At 30.7% G+C, this 19,565-nt stretch overlaps 1 protein-coding gene across 1 annotated transcript; it reads right to left on the bottom strand.

Annotated features, from left to right (window-relative positions):
* Positions 1 to 4,218: 4,218 nt before the first annotated feature.
* On the bottom strand, positions 4,219 to 18,739 carry LOC132721253 (scavenger receptor cysteine-rich type 1 protein M130-like). The gene is made up of 12 exons (XM_060705535.1): positions 18,678 to 18,739; positions 17,961 to 18,120; positions 17,287 to 17,447; positions 16,772 to 16,933; positions 15,937 to 16,093; positions 15,381 to 15,532; positions 10,374 to 10,530; positions 9,326 to 9,495; positions 8,584 to 8,742; positions 5,918 to 6,074; positions 5,085 to 5,236; positions 4,219 to 4,382 (listed from the first exon to the last, which is right to left on the bottom strand). The coding sequence occupies exons 1-12, from the start codon at positions 18,733 to 18,735 to the stop codon at positions 4,219 to 4,221; spliced, it is 1,809 nt and encodes a 602-aa protein (XP_060561518.1). The 5' UTR covers positions 18,736 to 18,739.
* Between the last annotated feature and the right edge of the window lie 826 nt (positions 18,740 to 19,565).

The raw sequence follows: 19,565 nt of genomic DNA, 5'->3' as shown, positions 1-19,565 counted from the left end.
AAAAATTCTTTAAAATTAGTAATTAAATCATTCTAAATCAATTCAAGTATGCCATTATTAAATTCACATTCCTATAAAGTTATGTTATGATACCTCATTGTAATACATAGAAATGTTTACATGTAAAATGAATTAATTTAAAACATTTGTATGTATTACAAATCACGAAAACGGAAATAAATTTAAGACTTAAACAATGTAAAATTGAGGCAAATAGCCCTCTTAGTAAAAATTTTTTTTTTCGTTTAGCAAAGCAAAGTTTGAAATAACTAACAGTGTTTTTTTTAATTAATTGCTCTTACCAGTACAAACAACAGAAACGTTTCATTTGAAGTGATTAGCAATTATCATAGGTTTGTCGTAACCCCTACAATTTGTTGATTGTGTAGCATTAAATCTTACATTGTAAGGGTCATCAAACCAATATTGGACCAGAACCTTCGGCCAAAGGTAGGCGCCGTGGAGAAAATGAGACCGCAGGAACTGGAAAACAAATATTTTGCGTATGTTGATGGGGCTACATTTTTGATTTAGAGGTGTCCAAATAAATGATAAAATTAAATTTCGTTTGACTTTCAAGCTTTTACCGCCTATTTAGTGTTGTACAAGTTTAAATTTTGTTATTAGAAATTAATAAACATATAGTTTATGAGTACATGATTTGTATTTATCTTTAAAGAGAATTTTACAAGTACATCTGTATTTAAGAATTTCCCTAAAGAGACATTTAAACAAATATACAATTTTATCATTCTCCGAGGGCAATGATTCAAGCATTGGCTGAATCCTTTATTGATACTCCAACTTTATGTTTTTGATATTCAATAAAAGAAATAGATAATTTTGTTTCTTTTACGGGAAACCAATCATTGCACATTATTGTGTCGGCTTCAATTTTTACCGAAACCATGGTCACATACTGGTTCCCCAAGTGTCAAAAAGATTTTTATTTCCACCCTTACCCTTTTGACGTTGAGTTCCCCTCCTGACAGTTTTATTTTCAGGTGATATCTTAATGGATATCCTGAAAAAAAAGTAACCCTTCATGCAGTTATTTCTTTGAAATATACATTTATTAAATTAAAAAAAATAATATTACTATTTTGCTCCAGACTCGGTTACATTCATTCATTCATTTCTTACTTTCTGACAATTATGTTGTAACAAGAAATGTTACTTGTCATAATAACAACCAATGGTTTTGTTTTATCTTACTTTATCTCTCATTTAATCAATACATCATGATTGTTTGCAATTGATTTTAAAAGCATTTTATTATTAATCATTTTCAATAAGTGCATTGATTTTGTATATACCGTATTCTTGACATTCTCCTTCTGTTTGCCATGTCTGTGTATTATTGTCACAAGTCATCTTTAATATGGGCCTAAATATGTTTTAATAGTAGGAGCAGTCAGCAATACAAAGTTGAACCATTGTATGTAATATCCAGCATCCCAATGAGAGTTGTCTGGTCCCCGCACTCTTAAATGAATAAAATATATATTTTAAATGTTAAAAGGTTATATACTTGTTCCCTGGCTCTTCATTTACTAAAAATAATAAAATGAGTTTATAATATAATTACCGTCATTCAGTAGTTTATATAGTCATATAGCTTATTTAGCACCTCTCATTTACAGACCTAATCAGAAAGAATTTTCAATACTCACTATCTGCATTGTTTGGAAAAGTCCAAAAGAATTATAAAAGCTTAAGGTTCATCAAAGCTGTTGATTGAAAGATCTATTTTTACCAACTAAGAATTTTCTTGACTTTGAATTCCCTTAGATGAATTTACAAATTATCTTATACACATATTTAGCACTATCTAAAATACAGACAGCGTTTTTAAATCAGATAATCATATTACACAAAAGAAGCAGTTTGTAGATGTTCTTAATCAAATTGAGAATAGAGAAAAAAATTCCTAATGTTAGTAGAAAACGGCAAAATTGAAATGCTGCAGGCTCAGTTTGTTTGAGCCTGTTCATAGACGGTACTGTAAAGTACAAACTACCGATCACGCCCAAGCACCGTGTCTTAAGCAGAATTCAACATTTTAACATGAAATGGTAAAGTATTTAATTGAGAAACATCCGCAGATGTGTTTTCAAGCAACAGAAACGATGAAAAGATTTTCCGTTACAATAAAGGACCAGACTTATTAAGAAACAAAAAACAATAAAATGACCTACCATTACATACAATAGAAACATCTCTGCTATGACTGCATTCATTAAGAAACAAATATTGGCAGTCACTTAGTTCAACATCACCACTGTCACAGATAAGTTGATCAATATAAACCGGCCCACTTCCTTCTCCATATAATGCCCCGGTGAAAAACCTAACCGCTCTAGTAGTTTTTAAAAAATATATATACAAATAGTATTTTTAAAGATTAAAATATACTTAAACTTTATTCTTGCTGCCTTAATTTACTACAGCTTTCACAGTTATTTTTCGAGTACATCGGCAAAACAAAAGTATTTATAAATGACAATTATTATATATATGTTTCTTAACTATAAAAACACTATATTTGAAGTCCTAAAACGTTTTTGAATAACTATAGATTTAATAACTCAAATTTACTTAATTTTACCCATGAACCCTGGTGCTATATCAGTCAAATATATTTCTAATTTTTTAAAATAAATATGAAATATGAATATGAAAGTGGGCGGAGTCGGAACTCAAATTTATTTTAAGGGATTTATTTCGCCATTTTGTTTGAAAGATCTGAGAAATACAAAACAACCTTTTGTTCAATTTTGTTTTGTAAACAATCTAGAATAAAAGAAAATGGTCTAACTAAGAAAATAAATTCGAACACTAATATTTTTAATTCATTTATTAACGCTGTACAGACGTTTAAATAGTTGTTTACGTGACGTGGCAATGAAACGCCGCGTGCAAAACAAGACGCAATAATATATTACTGCGCGCTGTACAGTTGCTGATGCGTAGCAAGCAATGGGGTTTGTTATCATTTTTCTTTGATAATGAAATTAAATAAAAAAGTTATTTTCATTTTTCGTGACATATGGTATATTGCGGGACGGCTCGTGAAAATGTGTGGCATTTTATCATGTTTCGTGAAAATATATTCCATATTTCACTCAAACGAAAACATATCCTCTTAATATTTGAAATACGGTATATTGGTATCACTTGTATAGGGCATACATTTACAAGTTCAATAAAAGATATCTAATCATATCGATTAAGGAATCATTTTCAAAACTGACTAGTCTTTCCATTTACTTTTTGGTTAAAGTCATCTCCCTATTATCAGCCACAAGAAATTTTGACTAAAATCCCTCATGTGTGTACAAATAATATCGTGTTACAAATGACGTTTTACAATATATTTCATCCAAAATAAACACAATTTGCCATTTGATTATCTTTAAAATATGTCTTAAGCAACTTACTTAAGGCTAAGCATGTTACAAAACACCTCTGCATCTCTTAAGGCAAAATTGGAATCGCAAACAGTTCCCCATGTGTCGTTTACTTTGATTTCTGCCCTACCATCGTTAGGTCCTGTTCCATTTGTTAATCGCACATCCGTTATATTCAGAAACGGACCTGATGATAGAATTATTTTGATAACAATTTAGATATGTTGATCAAAATTACAAAAAAACATAGACTAATTTTCAAAAGGTGGTTATTTAAACTTTATGTGTTACCCGCTGTAATTGATTCATTTTAGGCAAAATCCATGACTACAAAATCAGTGTATAGCTGTCTCTATTAAATAACTTTAAAGAAAACAAAATATTTTTCTATGATTATTAGCTAGTGATTCATTCATTGACAAGAAATGTCTAAAATTTACATAAGTGTATACACATGTAAACCTTAATTGAATACATGCAAATAAATTACCAAAGCACTTCACTGATAAATCCCTTTCATGCGAACATGTACCGTAGTAGTTGTTTGCAACATATTTGCATCTATTTATATCTGTATAGTAGCTGCTACTACAGTATAGTCTGTCTATGTAAATTGGTCCTTCTCCTTGTCCATAATATGCATCAAAGTAATAAGTATTATATCTGCAAGGTAACAATCAGAAAGAAAATTATTTTTATATTTTTTCTCTGATAATAAAAAAATCATTGAAACAATCTTTCAGTACTTTGGTGTTAAATCATTTTTTCTCCTGAGAAGTTACAAGAAGCCTGATATAAGCTTAAATGATTACCGTAATCCAAACATATTGCATATTACAGTTCCTAAATTATCATTGTAGAACCATGATGAACAGATCGTTCCCCATGTGCCATTTACTTCTAATTCAACTCTACCATGATATGGCCCATTTGTACCGGCTAGTCGCCATCCAGTTACATTCAGTTGGTATCCTGTAAAATGATATAACATATCTGAGAGAGCAAATATTCGCTTAAAAGACCCTGTTTATTTATATGTAACATAATGGTTTTTGATTGAGCTCAATAAGTTCTTTTGAAAAAATGTCTGTCATTTTTAATGTAATTATATCATGCATTTGACATTTTGAACTACTTGTCTGCAAACAACTTGTATATAAAGTACAGTATCTTTGACAAGCAACATTCAGCAACCCTGTATAATAACAGAATTGAATCCAAAATACTGAATTTAATTCTGTATCATACCAGTAAAAAGAAAGGCGGCCTAAACCATACATCAAATTGATATTGAAATAGGAAAACATGAAAGAACGTTCGAAATGGTAAATTTATTAATGGCTCATGCTTGGTTAAATTGAGCTTGTTCATGGGCGGAGTAGTACGTGCCTACTATGTCTTCAAACGGCGGTTATTATGGAACCTTAATATGACATGTTCGTGCCATTTCTATAAAATGCGCCGTATTCGCCCCCCCCCCCCCCCAGTTTAAAAAGCAGGCTACATATCCAAAGACTGAATAGAAATATTAGCTGGTATTATATATGTTATTGCTATATGTGCAATGAGATTTTAGTTTTTTTCCAAAAGTACTATTCGTCAAAGACTGATTATTGAATTTTAACAACATCATACACCAGAGAAAAGGGAAACAAATAAAAACAAAATAATGACCTGTACAGTGGACTCCTGCACTTTGTGTGTACAAGCAATTATTATCTACATTGTAAGAACAGTTGTTGATTTGTGATTCATTTCCATTGCATTGAAGATTTGTAATAAAAACCGGGCCGTCGCCCCAAGTATCTGTGTTAATATGACTTGCTCTGTTAATAAAGAATCAACATAGTTTAATTTCCATCAGAACAGTAGATTATTATATTCTGAATCATTAGTTTGATTTTTAAACGCATATTTAGCAATATATTATTTAATGTTTCTTTTACAAACACTGCGCATATGGTTAAATAAGTCAACATAAGTTGAGTTTAACAAAAGGTCATTTTGAATTTACATTATAATAACTCATTAAATACATGTATATTGGTATTACAGTACGCAAAGCAGCTAAGTTTATTGGCAGCATATTGTTGCTTCTATAACATGTGATATGTGTTTAACTCAGTACGACAGCCAAACAAAAGTGAATATTTGTTACTGCTTTAAGTCGAAAATAAACTTCCGAACTAAACTCTCAACATGCTTTATGAAGTTTTTCTACGTTATTTTTTATTTTACAATAAAACATTCATATTGTATTGTATTTATATGATACGTATAGGATATATATATATTTTTTGTGTAAGATGAAATTTATATCGTAAGCTTCAAAACAGTATTCTCACATGTCGCATAGCCTTAAGTTTTAAATACCATTTTTGAAGTTCACGAAATATAATAAAATGTCAACTTGCAATAGAAACAAATATGTTTTGTTCTATTTTATGCTTAATTGTATTTGTATTTAATTCAAAATAATCAAAAATACAACATAATAAGAAACATACTCTAATCCGAGCATGTGACATATGACGTTAGCCTCTGTTATGGTAAAGTTGTTGCTACATATGGTTCCCCAAATACCATCAACCTGTATCTCTACACGACCTTCGTGATGACCATAGCTGTTAACAAGCTTCAAATCTCTTATTTCTAACGGATAAGCTATAATTAAAACATATAATTAATAATTATGCCAATATGATAAAAGGTAAGGCTTGTAGCTGTACATTATAAAACTATTTGATCACGAGGCGGCTAGTAGATATGCATGCGTTCGTCTATTCAGCAATTGGGAAAATGTTAGTCTTACTTTTGTGTAGTTAATTTTGTTTTAACAAAATCACATTGTATTCATATTCTCTAATACAATTAGCTTTCCTGATGTACAACGTGCCACGGAGCTTTAAGGAATTAAATTTAGCGCTTAGCTGAAGAGATAGTGTCATGTTTGAATATTATATTCTTTTTATTTTTATCTTTTTATATTTATCTAATATATAACGACTCAATGAGCCAGTCTATATTCTAATGAGGGGGACCAAATTCGGACAGGCAACAAGAGGTATGACTAAAATACGCAACGGAGATTTGTATGGTGCAACGGACATATTGTTTGCAAAACAGTCGTTACGTAAGATTATTCGTGAAAATAATTAACAGTTAAGTTATAAAACAGATTAATTGAGTGCAAAAGAAAGTTTGGTTTAAAATGTATCACAAATATTTGCATTAGGTTGTTTTGAAGGATTATGGGACGATTGTTCTCTTTTCCTTAGATTTTTTTATTACATTTAGTGGTTGTATACCTAAATTCCGCGGTAAGTGGATTGCAAACAGATATGCAATATTGTGTTTCATCAAATAGTTTAATCTTTAATAAATAAGTAAACAATACGTAACTAAGAATTGATTATATTTAACATATCATTAATACCTATTTTTTTGATATCACATTTTTGTAAAATAACAGAACAGTTCGTCCTCAAAATCATTCGAATACTACGCAATTCGCACCAATATTTCGGCCCAATATCAATATTTTAGGACGCTTGATTTTATGACCTTTAAGTTCGTATACCGATTATTTCATTTTTAATGGTTATCCAATTTATTTTTCTTCCACCAGACCTTTCAATCTTTGTCGCAGCAGACAATCATTTCATAATTTCAGACATGGCATTACTTTGTGAATTTATGCATTAGGTTCTACTTTTTCACAAAAATATGCAACTTAATAATTATTAAACAACGAGCACATACCAAGACCTTTAAGAAACTTGATTAAATGTTCGGATATTCAACTGTAACAGAGAACAGTTGTCAATTACATTACCTGTCACTGTTCAAATCATTTGGCGGCGTCTTTGATGTGCAGCATCAACATTAAACTTGTTCACATAAAATTAACTAAAGGGTCGTTTTTAATGGTATATCATATATGAGGTACCACATTATTAACTAAACTCACCATAGAAAGGAAATAACGTTGTTAAAATAATATTTAATATATTTTTATTTGATAATATTTAATGAATATATTGATTCATATATTTTTATTATATTATAAATGTTTAACATATTATACAATTATTGACTTGTGAGCCATTGAATATTATACAATTATTGACTAGTGAGCCATTAAATATGATGTGATATTCACCGGCAGATGACATATTGACCGAGGCGATAATGATATTTTTGTTGAGAAATATGCCATAAAGAACAAAACGCAACAATTATTTGTTTATTAGCACGCGTAATTAACAGTATACGGTGTATGGTCACTGAATGTGAGTCTCATTCTATTTTTAAACTGGGAAAATCCAATTCAGCCAGTGAATATGATACAACACCCAGTGAATATGATCTTATAAAAAGTTCTGTTGACTACTGTTTGGACCAATTAGATTGCAGCTATATTTAGATCATATAATAAAGACTATTATCATTGTATATATAAATTCATAAATATATTATAAATGATAAAAATATATCATTTTAACACGACCCGCATTTTTCCCTTTTGAACATAGAAGAATCGAAAGTGCGTGTTTTTTTGCAATAAAATCACTGTCGACGTTCTATATTTAATCATGTGACTTAATGAATGTGAGCGCTAAAAATAAGAACGGAAAGAAATCAGGCGCAATTTAGCTTAATAACAGGTACAGCAGCATTTATTTGTTTACGTCGTGTTAGAATCGAAATAATATATCCCAATGGGTGATTTTATCGCTTGATAAAATAATTGCTTGTCGTTCGAATGCGAATCATTATATCACGTGGGCTGCGCCCTCGTGATACAATTCTTCGCATTGAAACTCCAAACATTGATTTAATTATTATAGAATGTGAGCGCTGAATATAAGAACGGAAACAAATCAGTCGTTCGAATGCGAATCATTATGGGCGCAGCCCACGTGATACAAGTCCTCGCATTGAATCTTCAAACATTGATTTTATTGAGCGATAAAATCACTGTTTGGGATAAATTATTTCTTAAATATGTGTTTAAATGTATTAAACTCAACAGCTTTAAAATGCTGATTGCAAATGTGTACCTGACCTTTCAACAGAGACCATTACCATTTTTAAACGTATGGAGAGAGACAAAATCATGTTAATGTATTGACATAAGGATATTACAAGTTGGGTAAAAAAAGTAACGTACAGTATTTTGATGAGCATTTGTCAGTTTGCAACCAAGTCCCATTTTCATGACAATCAAATGTTATTGTTTCTGGTTGATATCCAACGTCGCACTTTGCAGTCAGTACAGTACCATTGAAAGAAGAAAAAGATCCATATTGTATTGTCGGTTTACCACAAGCTGTCAATAAAATAATGTTATTAAAGTTTCAATGAATGTAAATTTGCGTTTGTTTTTATGTATATGAAAATCTAGAGAAAATGTGATCCCTTGATAGTCATGACAACTAAAGTAAAATGTAAGAATTGCAGATTTGGTATGAATGCGTCAATTCATCTTTCATCCTCTCGAGCAACGATTTAAAAATTATTCAAAAATTCCTGGAAGCGGTATTCAATCCCCAACATTTGATATATTGAAATTTAATTTAATCACGAATGATAAAAAATTATAACAACACTTATAGTTTGAAGACTGGTTCAAGACAAAATTTATATACGTCAATCAAAACAAATGATACCAGAAACAATTCCAGAGTATTTTAATTTGAATGAGAAAGATTTATTTAAGAAAAACCGTACCTTGCTTGAGATAGCAACACATTCATCATCATCATTATTAAGAACCTCAGCAAGCCATGTAATATGTATTGGTTTTAAAATGATAAAATGAAGTCAAATGGTCTGATTATGTTTGCAAATAGCAAATTATCTATCAGTTATATTCATACAAAAAAGATAAGAAAGGGAAATATAATGCTTACGTGTACACACTAACGACATATCACGACTGTGAGAGCAATAGCGTCGTCTTGGAGGCACAAAACTACACTGATTTACATGAGTTTTTGTAGCGGAGCACCCCATATCACCTATATATATAGCTCCCGTTCCTTGTCCGTAAACAGAAGAATAGGAAAAGTAGCTAGTTAATCTGCAATTTAATAAATTCCAAGCTTTAAAATCAAATGCAAATATAAGAATTTAACTAGAAATGTGTCCATAGGACAAGGGTACCCGGACACTCCACAATTTTGTCTATCTCATGAAAACTCAAATATTTTTTGCGCTAAAGTGACACAAGTTAAAAACTAAAAATAATTTACTAAGTCAAGGGCAAGAACTTTACAAATACTGAATAAATCCTCTTACAATCCCAAGGTGCATAAGAACATAAGCTGACCAACATTCTTGTAAACTTTAAGGCCTACAGGGCAAATACTTTTTGAGCTATGCATGAACAAGTTGAAAATTTATACTAAGTCAAATCAAGGGCAATAACTGAAAACTTAAAACATCCACATGCAAAGTACCAGGTGCACAACGATCATTATTCTGTTAAGTTAGTTGATTCTAACTCTAGCACTCAAGGAACACACACCACAACATAATGGAGCGGGTTTTTTTTAAGTCAAGGACAATTACTCTTCCAATACTTAATAAATTCACAATCAAACCCCCATGTGCATATGCCAACCAATATTTCTGTAAAGTTTCATGACTTACGGTCAAATACTTGACACAAGTTGCAAACTTTTACTAAGTCAAGGATAATAACTTAAGTTGCCAAACAGTATTATTATGATTATTAAGACATTTTATTATTATTATTATTATCATTATTATTATTATTATTATTAAGACATCTGATTAAGCTTTTATAATTTAATGACATGAATCTTTCTATTGAATGGATATATTTTAGCTAAATGAGTGTTTTTATAGCATTATTAATACATAATATTAATATTCCGATGTTAATTCACGACATGACATGACAGATAGGACTTTCAGCTTCAGTATGATGCTTACTTTAAATCCATTGATTTACATAAAGTGTCAGCGTCATATGATCCGATGTATCTACTGCAAACAGTTCCCCAGCCATCGTTTATCTTGACTTCAACACGACCGTCATATGGACCTGTTCCCCCGACAAGCCTAACATCTGTTATATTATATGGATATTCTAAAAAGTAAAAAGAGCATATGTTTTCATTGCCGTTTCATTAAGTTCGACTATTATGATTTTGAGATTATAATATTTATGTGTTCCTGGTATAGAGTTTCTAAAACATAGATACTGACATTTTACCGTACATATTTTGAAATATTTAGACAATTTTATCTCGATAAAAACAAACGTTTTGATTTATATCGTGAAACTGAATTATAAAAAAAAATAGTTATTTCATTTTAAACATATCTTATTATTACACCATAATGATATGAAAATTATTTTCAATTATTATTATTTATAATAAAATTATCATTTATATTTTATTTGTTTTGTTTTTGAAATTTTCAACTTCGTGATAATTAGTTTGTCTTTTAAATTTAATTTAAATTTGACAAGACAGAATATGGGTGGTAAGTCTAAAGAATGAACCAGCAAATTATAGACCACATAATCTCGCCCATCATTGTTAAAATTATTCTTTCATGATTTCTCAAATTATGGCACTCAATACTTCAAGGACAATGATATTACACTTTATCTGACAAAAAAAAACAACACTTTTTACTTTGGTCTGAACAGAAAATGCACATTATTTACTGTAAACCCATTGTTATTATAAAGATCAACACAATATACACCTTAACCTGTTTTGCATGTTCCTGACGTGTAAAAATAATGAAATGACATACAATTTGCTTTACTATTTTCACCATTTTTACGTTATGTTTATGTTTAACTCTTACAGATATATCATCAAAACCTGCAAGGAATTTATAGTAATCGTAGATTTGAAAGAAAGTACTGAAAGCAAACCTCGCAAAAGGCTTTAAAAATTTGCAGTGGTATTGGATATATAAATTTACAGAGTGAGAGATATTAAAGAAAAAGGTGAGTTTTATATTAATAGAGATCAAATGTTCTATACCTACAGCACTCCATGTATAGGTCAACTATCTTAATCAACTTTATACATCAAGACAGCATGCTTCATGATTGTCAGATTTTTCTTTTACATTTACATAAGTTTAATAACTGTAAAGCTAACATCTTGGTGATTTAAAACTAGTTTCAAACATTATGAAAATACAGGACTCTATCAGGATTTTGTTTTGATGTTTTGTAATGCTTATCCACAAAAAAAGATATGAAAAGGCAAGAGGCATTACGCAAATTGAAATATTCATGCATGTATATAGTGTCTAGCATCGATAATCAGAGATTTTCAAAACACTTTGAAAATATATTGAAATTCATTCGAAACAAATGTTAAATGCTTATTTGAATTATTCACAAGGGGGCTTTTAATGGTTTGAGTGAATACATTTTATCATCAATTAGAAAATGATAATTTCTTATTTATGGTTAGGATAAAAGCCTAGTATTTATAATAAAAAAACAACAGATTTTCTGTTTGTTGGACTATTTTAATGAAACTTGGGAAAAGAAAATAAGATGTTCAACAGCGTGGGAACACTATAAACATTTACGTCATTCAAGTTTATATTTTCATCAAAGATATGAATCATGCCATAAAGCAAAAGGCAATAATTGAATCTTGTGTAAATTTACTTATTTACGGAATGAGTGCAATAGAATTATTTTTGTACTCAGCATTGTTAAATTATCTATAACCAATGACCGTCTGATACTCTGTAGTTAGTTAATACTCTAGAAGTTTAAGGATGTTTTAAAAAAATCAGTCAACATAAGTACACGATTACAATTTAAGAAAAAAACAGAGTTTATTCAATTTTTTATATGATAACAAGATCAACAAGGAAAGGCGGCGTTCAATGAACGCAACCCCCATATGACCCAGCAACAAGAACCAACGGCAAGGAGCCCAGGCGGACCCCGAACAAAAACAGGACAGGGCAAAGACAGAGCACGGACAGGTTAATCATTAAATGATAAATAATTTGGAACTGATTAGGAATTCAAAGAAAATAATAATAGGCCCACAAAGGGGAAGGGGACAGGAGACCGGGGGAAGGGGGGGGGGGGGTAATTAAAGAAATAAAAACTAGAGGCAATGGGGAAGATACTTACCGTAGACGAGAAAACAACAAGGGACACAAGCAAAAGTGTCACCAAAACAGTATGAAACAACATAGACATACATCTGAGGAACACAGTGGGCGCCGCCTTGGAACGGTCAGCAGCATAATAATGACTGCTGGGGAGTTTAAACCGGTTAATGGTGCACCAAACCTCGCTCTTAGCCCACCATGTTCCTATAAACGAGACAGTGTAAATAAAAATGAATCCCCGCCAAGTGAAATTCTAACAGTTGTCATGGTTACAAAAGGTTTAAATAAGTAAAACACTAAAATGATCATGTAGAAACATATAAAAGTAAACCCAATGACCATAACAAAAGTACTCAATGTCCTAAAGGAAGACAGAGCAACAAGAAAATCACCTACAAGGGCCCGACGAATAGGGCTGGGGCGAGTATCCGAGTACTCGGATAATCACGAATCAAAGTGAAAAATCGAGTTTGAATATTCGTAAGCCCAGAGATCGTGGATCGCGATCTAATTTTTTTTATATACATTCACTGTTTCTCACACTCTTAAAATCGAGAAAAATACGATTTGAGTATAAATTATATGAAGTCAACCTAAAAACAATTTGCTGGTTAAAGACCATGTACCATGATGTAATTGGTTTCAAAAAACAAAACAAAAATACTCATCCAAAGAATAAAAACATAAATAAAGTTTATATTTTATCACGCTTATTTCGGTGTACCGGTACGCATGTTTATTACAGCTGGACAAGGATTCCACGTACGCTTAATTTTGCCTAGGGACGCATAAACATTACCGATTGTTTACAACCACAAATACACAAATGCGTCAGTGCGTGTCAGTCTAGATAGGTAGGCGGTCCTATGCACATCGACCCCTGAAGCGATTAGCCAATCAGCGATAACGCTTCTGAATAGTGACCAGACTAATGTATACACGCGCTGTACATGTAATTACCAGATATAACACGAGGCGATAGATCAACAGTTGATTGGAAATTAGCAAATTTTACCGACAAAAGGATAAAATTATCGACTATTTACGCCGCAAGTTTACAGACTGTTTTCTCAAATTACAAATGAGTGTAATTTTGAATGATTGTCGAATATTTTCGGCATTTTCTAGGCACATTTTTGCTTTAGTTTCATTCTTACTAAAAAGTTCAATAAGATATTTAAGAATTTAAGATATTGTGCCGAAATGCCAGGACAACAAACCAAAAATACACTTACGCTTTAGTTTTCTTTGATATTTAGATTCTATCCGAAAATCGATCTCGAACATCGGCAATTTCACGTTCGCCAGAAACTCTAAAATTTCGCAAAAACTCTCAGTTTCTAAGTCAAACATATGAATGAATTGTTCCAATATTATTTAATCAACAATAGATATTCAAATATCAATTAAACATTAAATGTTTAGTATTGTTGCTGTTTTTTTTTTTAAATAAACATGTTTTTATGACTATTTTATATGTTTTTATGGGTGTCTTGATAATAAAAGATTTGTGGTTCGATTTGTGAATCGTAAGTGCTGAATCGTGGTTCGGATCGGATCGTCACTTATCCAACGATCCACACCCCTACCGACGAAGCAAGGCAGAAGACGAACATTAAGACAATTCAGTCCCAAAGGGCTTTACGAACTATCCATCATAGAGTCCCCAACTTGGTCCGTCAGATGCAATCAAAAGAGGAAAGCGTAGTGTCCAACTGTAAAAGGGTTGAACACTAAACATGCAGTATGTCTTAAAATAGTGGGGTCATAACCTCTTTTAATAAAACGTTTAATGATTTTAGTAAAAACAGCAGAAAAATTACCATGACCCATAATCTTACGAAGTTTGTAAATCACATCGCCATAAAAACCAGGCTGGCTAATCCCTTGTCGCAGAAGAGTTTTTAAATCACTATTGAATTTAGAAATTAAATCAAAGTTACGATTGTAAAATTTAGTAAAATATTTCCGTAAATTATGATAGCGGTAGCCCTGTTTTAGAAGCTTGCTGGTAATAAAAATATTCCGGTCGTTGAAATCCTCTACGTTGCTACAAGCTCTAGCGAATCTAATTAACTGAGAAACATAAACCCCGTAAGATGTTGCATGGGGTACGTCTCCATCTAAATGTGGATAATTAACTATACAAAAGTCAAAGTCATCTCTTTTATCATAGATTTTCGTGTGAATAGAATTGTTGTTGATAGTAATATGCAGATCCAAAAATGATGTACTAAAATTTCAAGAGTTCGTTTTATTAAGTTGTAGTTCATGCGGATAAATGTCAGACACCATTTGATCAAAATAAGGATTATCTAAATTAAAAATATCATCAAGGTATCTGGAAGTATTATTAAATTATTAATGCTGGTTATATTTCACGAGTGGCGGTAGCTTAAAGTGAAATGTAGAAATATGAAAAAATTAAGTAATTAGTGACAAAAGAAAAAAGAACTTTCTTGTTTGTTTATTATCTACATTTTTACCATAAGATACGAAATACTTTTTCTCTTTATTATGTATATTGACTGAATTTTAGGATAAAGTAGTCCGGCAAGACACCAGTGAAAATACGGAAGTGAAGTGAGAAAAAAAATGTACAATGAAGATACGGAAAATGAAAATATGTATTTTTATTTCATCAACACATTTCAATATTTCATTGATAAGTTTATAATAAAACGTGATATTCTTTTGCAACACTGTCAGATTGAGTTATTTTTTCAGATAATTCAACTGCATTTGAATATCGTTTTAACATTGTATATTAATAGATCGCTATGCAAAATACTATTAGACATGCAAGCAAAAATATTAAATCGAACTTACTACACTCAACGACAGTTGGATAGCTACTCGAACACGTCTGGCGAACATCGTATAAACATTCGTTTATGTGATCCTCCGTTCCTATACATTCAAGTTTGTCTAAATGATAAGGATTTGAAGTGATTTTGGACGAAGAATCGTAAAGCCAGTAGCTGAAATTATTTTTTTTTTAAAAACGTGTACAGTATAGTTATGATAAAAAGCCTCATGAATGACATATTTTGACATAATGTTACTAAATCAAGGTATATTGTGTTTTAAACAATGTGTAATAAGACAGTGTAATGTAAAAATTGTCATTTATTATAGCTATTCTATTTTAATTTAATAATATTTGTAACAATAAGATTTTATTAAACCATGTTCATGAACGGTGTTGATTACTCCAAGTTACTTCCCACTGAACTGATAAAAATATCTCAGACAGGTTTCAAATAAACACTTAAAATCATGCAACACACTTATCTGGGTCTAATCATACCAAATAATTTCGTCTTACAAATTACAAATTCAAACTGATCTTACACAAGTATAGTATAGTCTTAGTAAATATTACTTAAATCCAAGCATTTTGCATATCACTTTTGCATCGATACTATTGAAGTTGTTACGACAAATCTGTCCCCAAGTACCATTCACCTTGAGCTCAACGATACCATCAGTTAGACCTATACCGTTGACAAGCCGTATGTCAGTAATGTTCAGTGGATACCCTGTAGAAATTCATGTTATCTATGGGTTAAGCGTGTAACTATGAGCATATCATATGCATTACTTGAGAAATGTGGTTTGATAATATTAACAAATATCAAAAGGACTTTTCTTACCTAATCACACTGATTGAAATGAGCATATATTAATGTATAATTAAAGAACTATCAAATAAAGTATCTGACTTCGTTGGAGTGATTCGGTTTGATAATATTTATTTTAGTGAAATGAATGATCTTGCATAATTGGTAACGTACGCTTTCTTTAATTAGCCGGTACGTATGTATCTATATATTGGGTTTAACACCACAAATTCAGGGGCAAATTAATTGAAAACGAAATCGGTGACAACACCACCATCCTCCTCTCAATTGTTTTGATTTAATGTGTTTTGTTACAATTTTCTAATAAATCAGTGCTATTATGTTTTTTCAATCTCCTATATGTCTATCTACGCATTTAAACATAAATCTTTTGTGCTAGATGTTTTATTACAAGCAAAAGCCGGAGGAAGTGGCAATGACAAAATCTTAATTAAGCTAACATTTGACCTTAGTATGCACACAATATAAAAGAAAATAAAAATTTATAAATGTGTATCTGTATCTTTCCACTTAATGCACGGCAAAGTCAAGCACATTAGCGTTAACGTATCAATCCAGAAAATAATTGATACTTACCAATTGTTGCACACGTAATGTCGTTTGACCATGTTCCATTAGTTTGGCATATACTTGTGTGCATGTTTGTCTGGTAGTCAGTTACACAAGAGGTTGTAAGAACCGAACCATTTGATGATATTGACTCAATGATTCCATTTTTGATGTCGATTTCTCCACATTCTGTCAATGAAATGAAATGATCATTCATAGTGTTCTCACAAACCAATTGACTTATGTGTTTCACGAACTTTCCACTTGAATTAAAAATGGTAAGTGTTGATTAACTAAATGTTATGAAATAAATTTTATTTTGCATATTGTTTCTAAGTATTATGATATTGTAATGATCAGTAATCGTTTATAGGTGTTTTTTAAGAATACGAAATTTAAAAAGAAGGCGTTTAATTGCTTTTGATATTTATGAACTTGGTGGCCGAAACAGATAATATTTGATTTTCTAAAGTTTTGGACTCGGATTTTAAAAGTTCACACCTATTAAAGATAATTAACGTTTTCTGAGAACGAATCTGTACCTGTGCAGATTACCCCAATATCCCGTGAATGAGAACAAAAAGTATTTGGGTCGAAGCCACAACCTCTCAGGTGACTTTCATGTCCATAGCAATGAAACCTTTGAGCAAATACTGGACCTTTACCTAGCCCATAGTGTGCTCCCGTAAAGAATGATGTTGCTCTGAAATGGAAATTAATATTTTAGCATATAAATATCCTTTGGTATTAAGTTTTATCTAACATTTAAAAATGTGTTCCAATAACAAACCTATCATGACATAAAAGGAAATGTTCAGGTATGTTTAGAATACAAATGCAAAATAAAATTGAGACATTTGACAGGAAACAAAAAATATAATAAGTTTACATAAGAAGGTTAAAAAATAAGATATGATACAAGAAGATATTGTATTTGTATTCATGCAAATTTTCAAAATTTTTAATCAAGAAAAGCTAAGGAATAGTGTACTGAATAATTTAAACGTATGATGTAAATACCAAATAGAACAAAAATAGGTGATGAGTTACATAAGGAGGCTACACAGGTTTTAGACATTTTAGTTGCCAGTTCCCATCTAAGGATGAATTCATTTATTTCTATTACGATCGAAAGAAAAATATTCCGTATGTTTGTTTAACAAAGAAAGGAAACGTGTTGAAGAGATAATTACACAATTTAATATGATTAACATACGTCAGATTCAGTGATTTGCAAATGACTTTGGCGTCGTTCATGTCAAAAGCGTTATCACAGATTGTTCCCCAAACACCGTCAACCTTGATCTCAACACGTCCGCTAAATTTACCATAGCCATCTACAAGTCTTACTTCAGTAATGTCCAAATAATCGGCACCTGGTTATTGGTACAAGGGATAATTTACTTTAAGATGTCTTCAAGTAAATTGTAACAGAAGCACCCATGAGTATTTGCAATAATCGGCAGGTCAATGAATTTATCAGCTTAAAGTAAACGATTCGCATGATACCTGGCATTTGAAATAGTAGAGATACACATTATTTTCTTAAAACATTATCTTTGACCACTTGGTCGAAATATTTTGGGCAATGTTACAGTATATCGTAAGGTGATTGATACTTGTAGCTTTCGAATGCATGCGCCTTTGATGGTTTTAGATGTTTTACACTATAAAATGTTCAGTTATGTTCTCAAAAAAAAAAACAAGAATGAAAAATAAAGAGAACTTTGAATAATATTCGAAATAGCCTTTCAATGTTTCGTTGAAAAATTATTAAACCATTTCAAAACATTTCTTACTCCATGTCAGGCCAGCCACAGGCAGAAAGGTCAACCAAATTAGATCATAAACAAATAACAATAATGAAACATAAACAAAATGATAATTTACATGGACATTTTTACTTGATTGACAATAAATAATAACTAGTTACCTGTTGTTGTATGGACTATCGACAGCAGAAACAATAGCATTAAACTTGTCTTGCACATTTTAACTGTTTAAAAAGATACGAATTTATTTTTTGACTGCTTTTACTTTAACTACAAACATATGCATAGCAACATGAAAATACAGCGTATTTCATTAGAAAAAAAGGGTCTCATCTTCTACGCCATTTACCGGACAAACGTTACAGAAAATATAGCGTATTTCATTTCAAACATTTATAAGTACTTATTTCTGTTTAAATATCTATGTGGTTACAACTAAAATAAATTCCCAAAACTATATTAATTAATAAATAAAACCAAAATTAGTAGGAATAGTTTGCCAAATGAGTAGGAGTATATGTATTTACTACGAAAATATCAAAATAAAATCACCTCTGAATTGATAGAACAAATAAGTTTACATTTTGAAAAGATTTTATAGATTTTTCTATCAAATGAGTAATGTCTTCCTAAAACTGAACTCAATAACAAAATTTTGTTTTTATCTTATCACATATCTTTATTTCGCATAAATGTAAAATCTGATCGATAAGAAATTGCCAAGTATGTGTTTTATCATTCATCATGAATGTGTCATCAACACAAACGGCGACACATATTTAATATAATACATATACAATGTTTATCATATAAAAAACGGCAATATTAATGATATGACTAATACATTCTACAATTAGCAGTGTTTATTATACAAAATATCAAGACAGCAAATAAAATATATTTTATTTTGAAAAAAAGTAATCACTTTAAAAAAAATATTTTTCAAAATTTTACTCTCTAGTGAAATTAAATACCTTTGATTAGTATCTACTCCATACTATATTTTTTTTTAATTTTAAATGAAATGGCAGCACGAAAATGTTGATCTC

Source organism: Ruditapes philippinarum, unplaced genomic scaffold (genome assembly GCF_026571515.1).
Source record: "Ruditapes philippinarum isolate M1 unplaced genomic scaffold, ASM2657151v2 ctg10272_1_1_1_1, whole genome shotgun sequence".
NCBI classification, from domain to species: domain Eukaryota; kingdom Metazoa; phylum Mollusca; class Bivalvia; order Venerida; family Veneridae; genus Ruditapes; species Ruditapes philippinarum.
Note: the sequence above shows the minus strand (reverse complement) of the source record. Positions and strands in the feature narration are given on the sequence as shown.

What these genes read in the sequence shown, in the direction of transcription:
- LOC132721253 (XM_060705535.1), bottom strand. Translation starts at nt 18,735, where the DNA reads ATGTGCAAGACAAGTTTAATGCTATTGTTTCTGCTGTCGATAGTCCAT. An exon ending in TGTAAATCAATGGATTTAAA is followed by an intron (nt 9,496 to 10,373) that starts GTAAGCATCATA and finishes ATTAAATTGCAG; the next exon opens with ATTAACTAGCTACTTTTCCT. An exon ending in TGTCACATGCTCGGATTAGA is followed by an intron (nt 5,237 to 5,917) that starts GTATGTTTCTTA and finishes CTTTATTAACAG; the next exon opens with AGCAAGTCATATTAACACAG.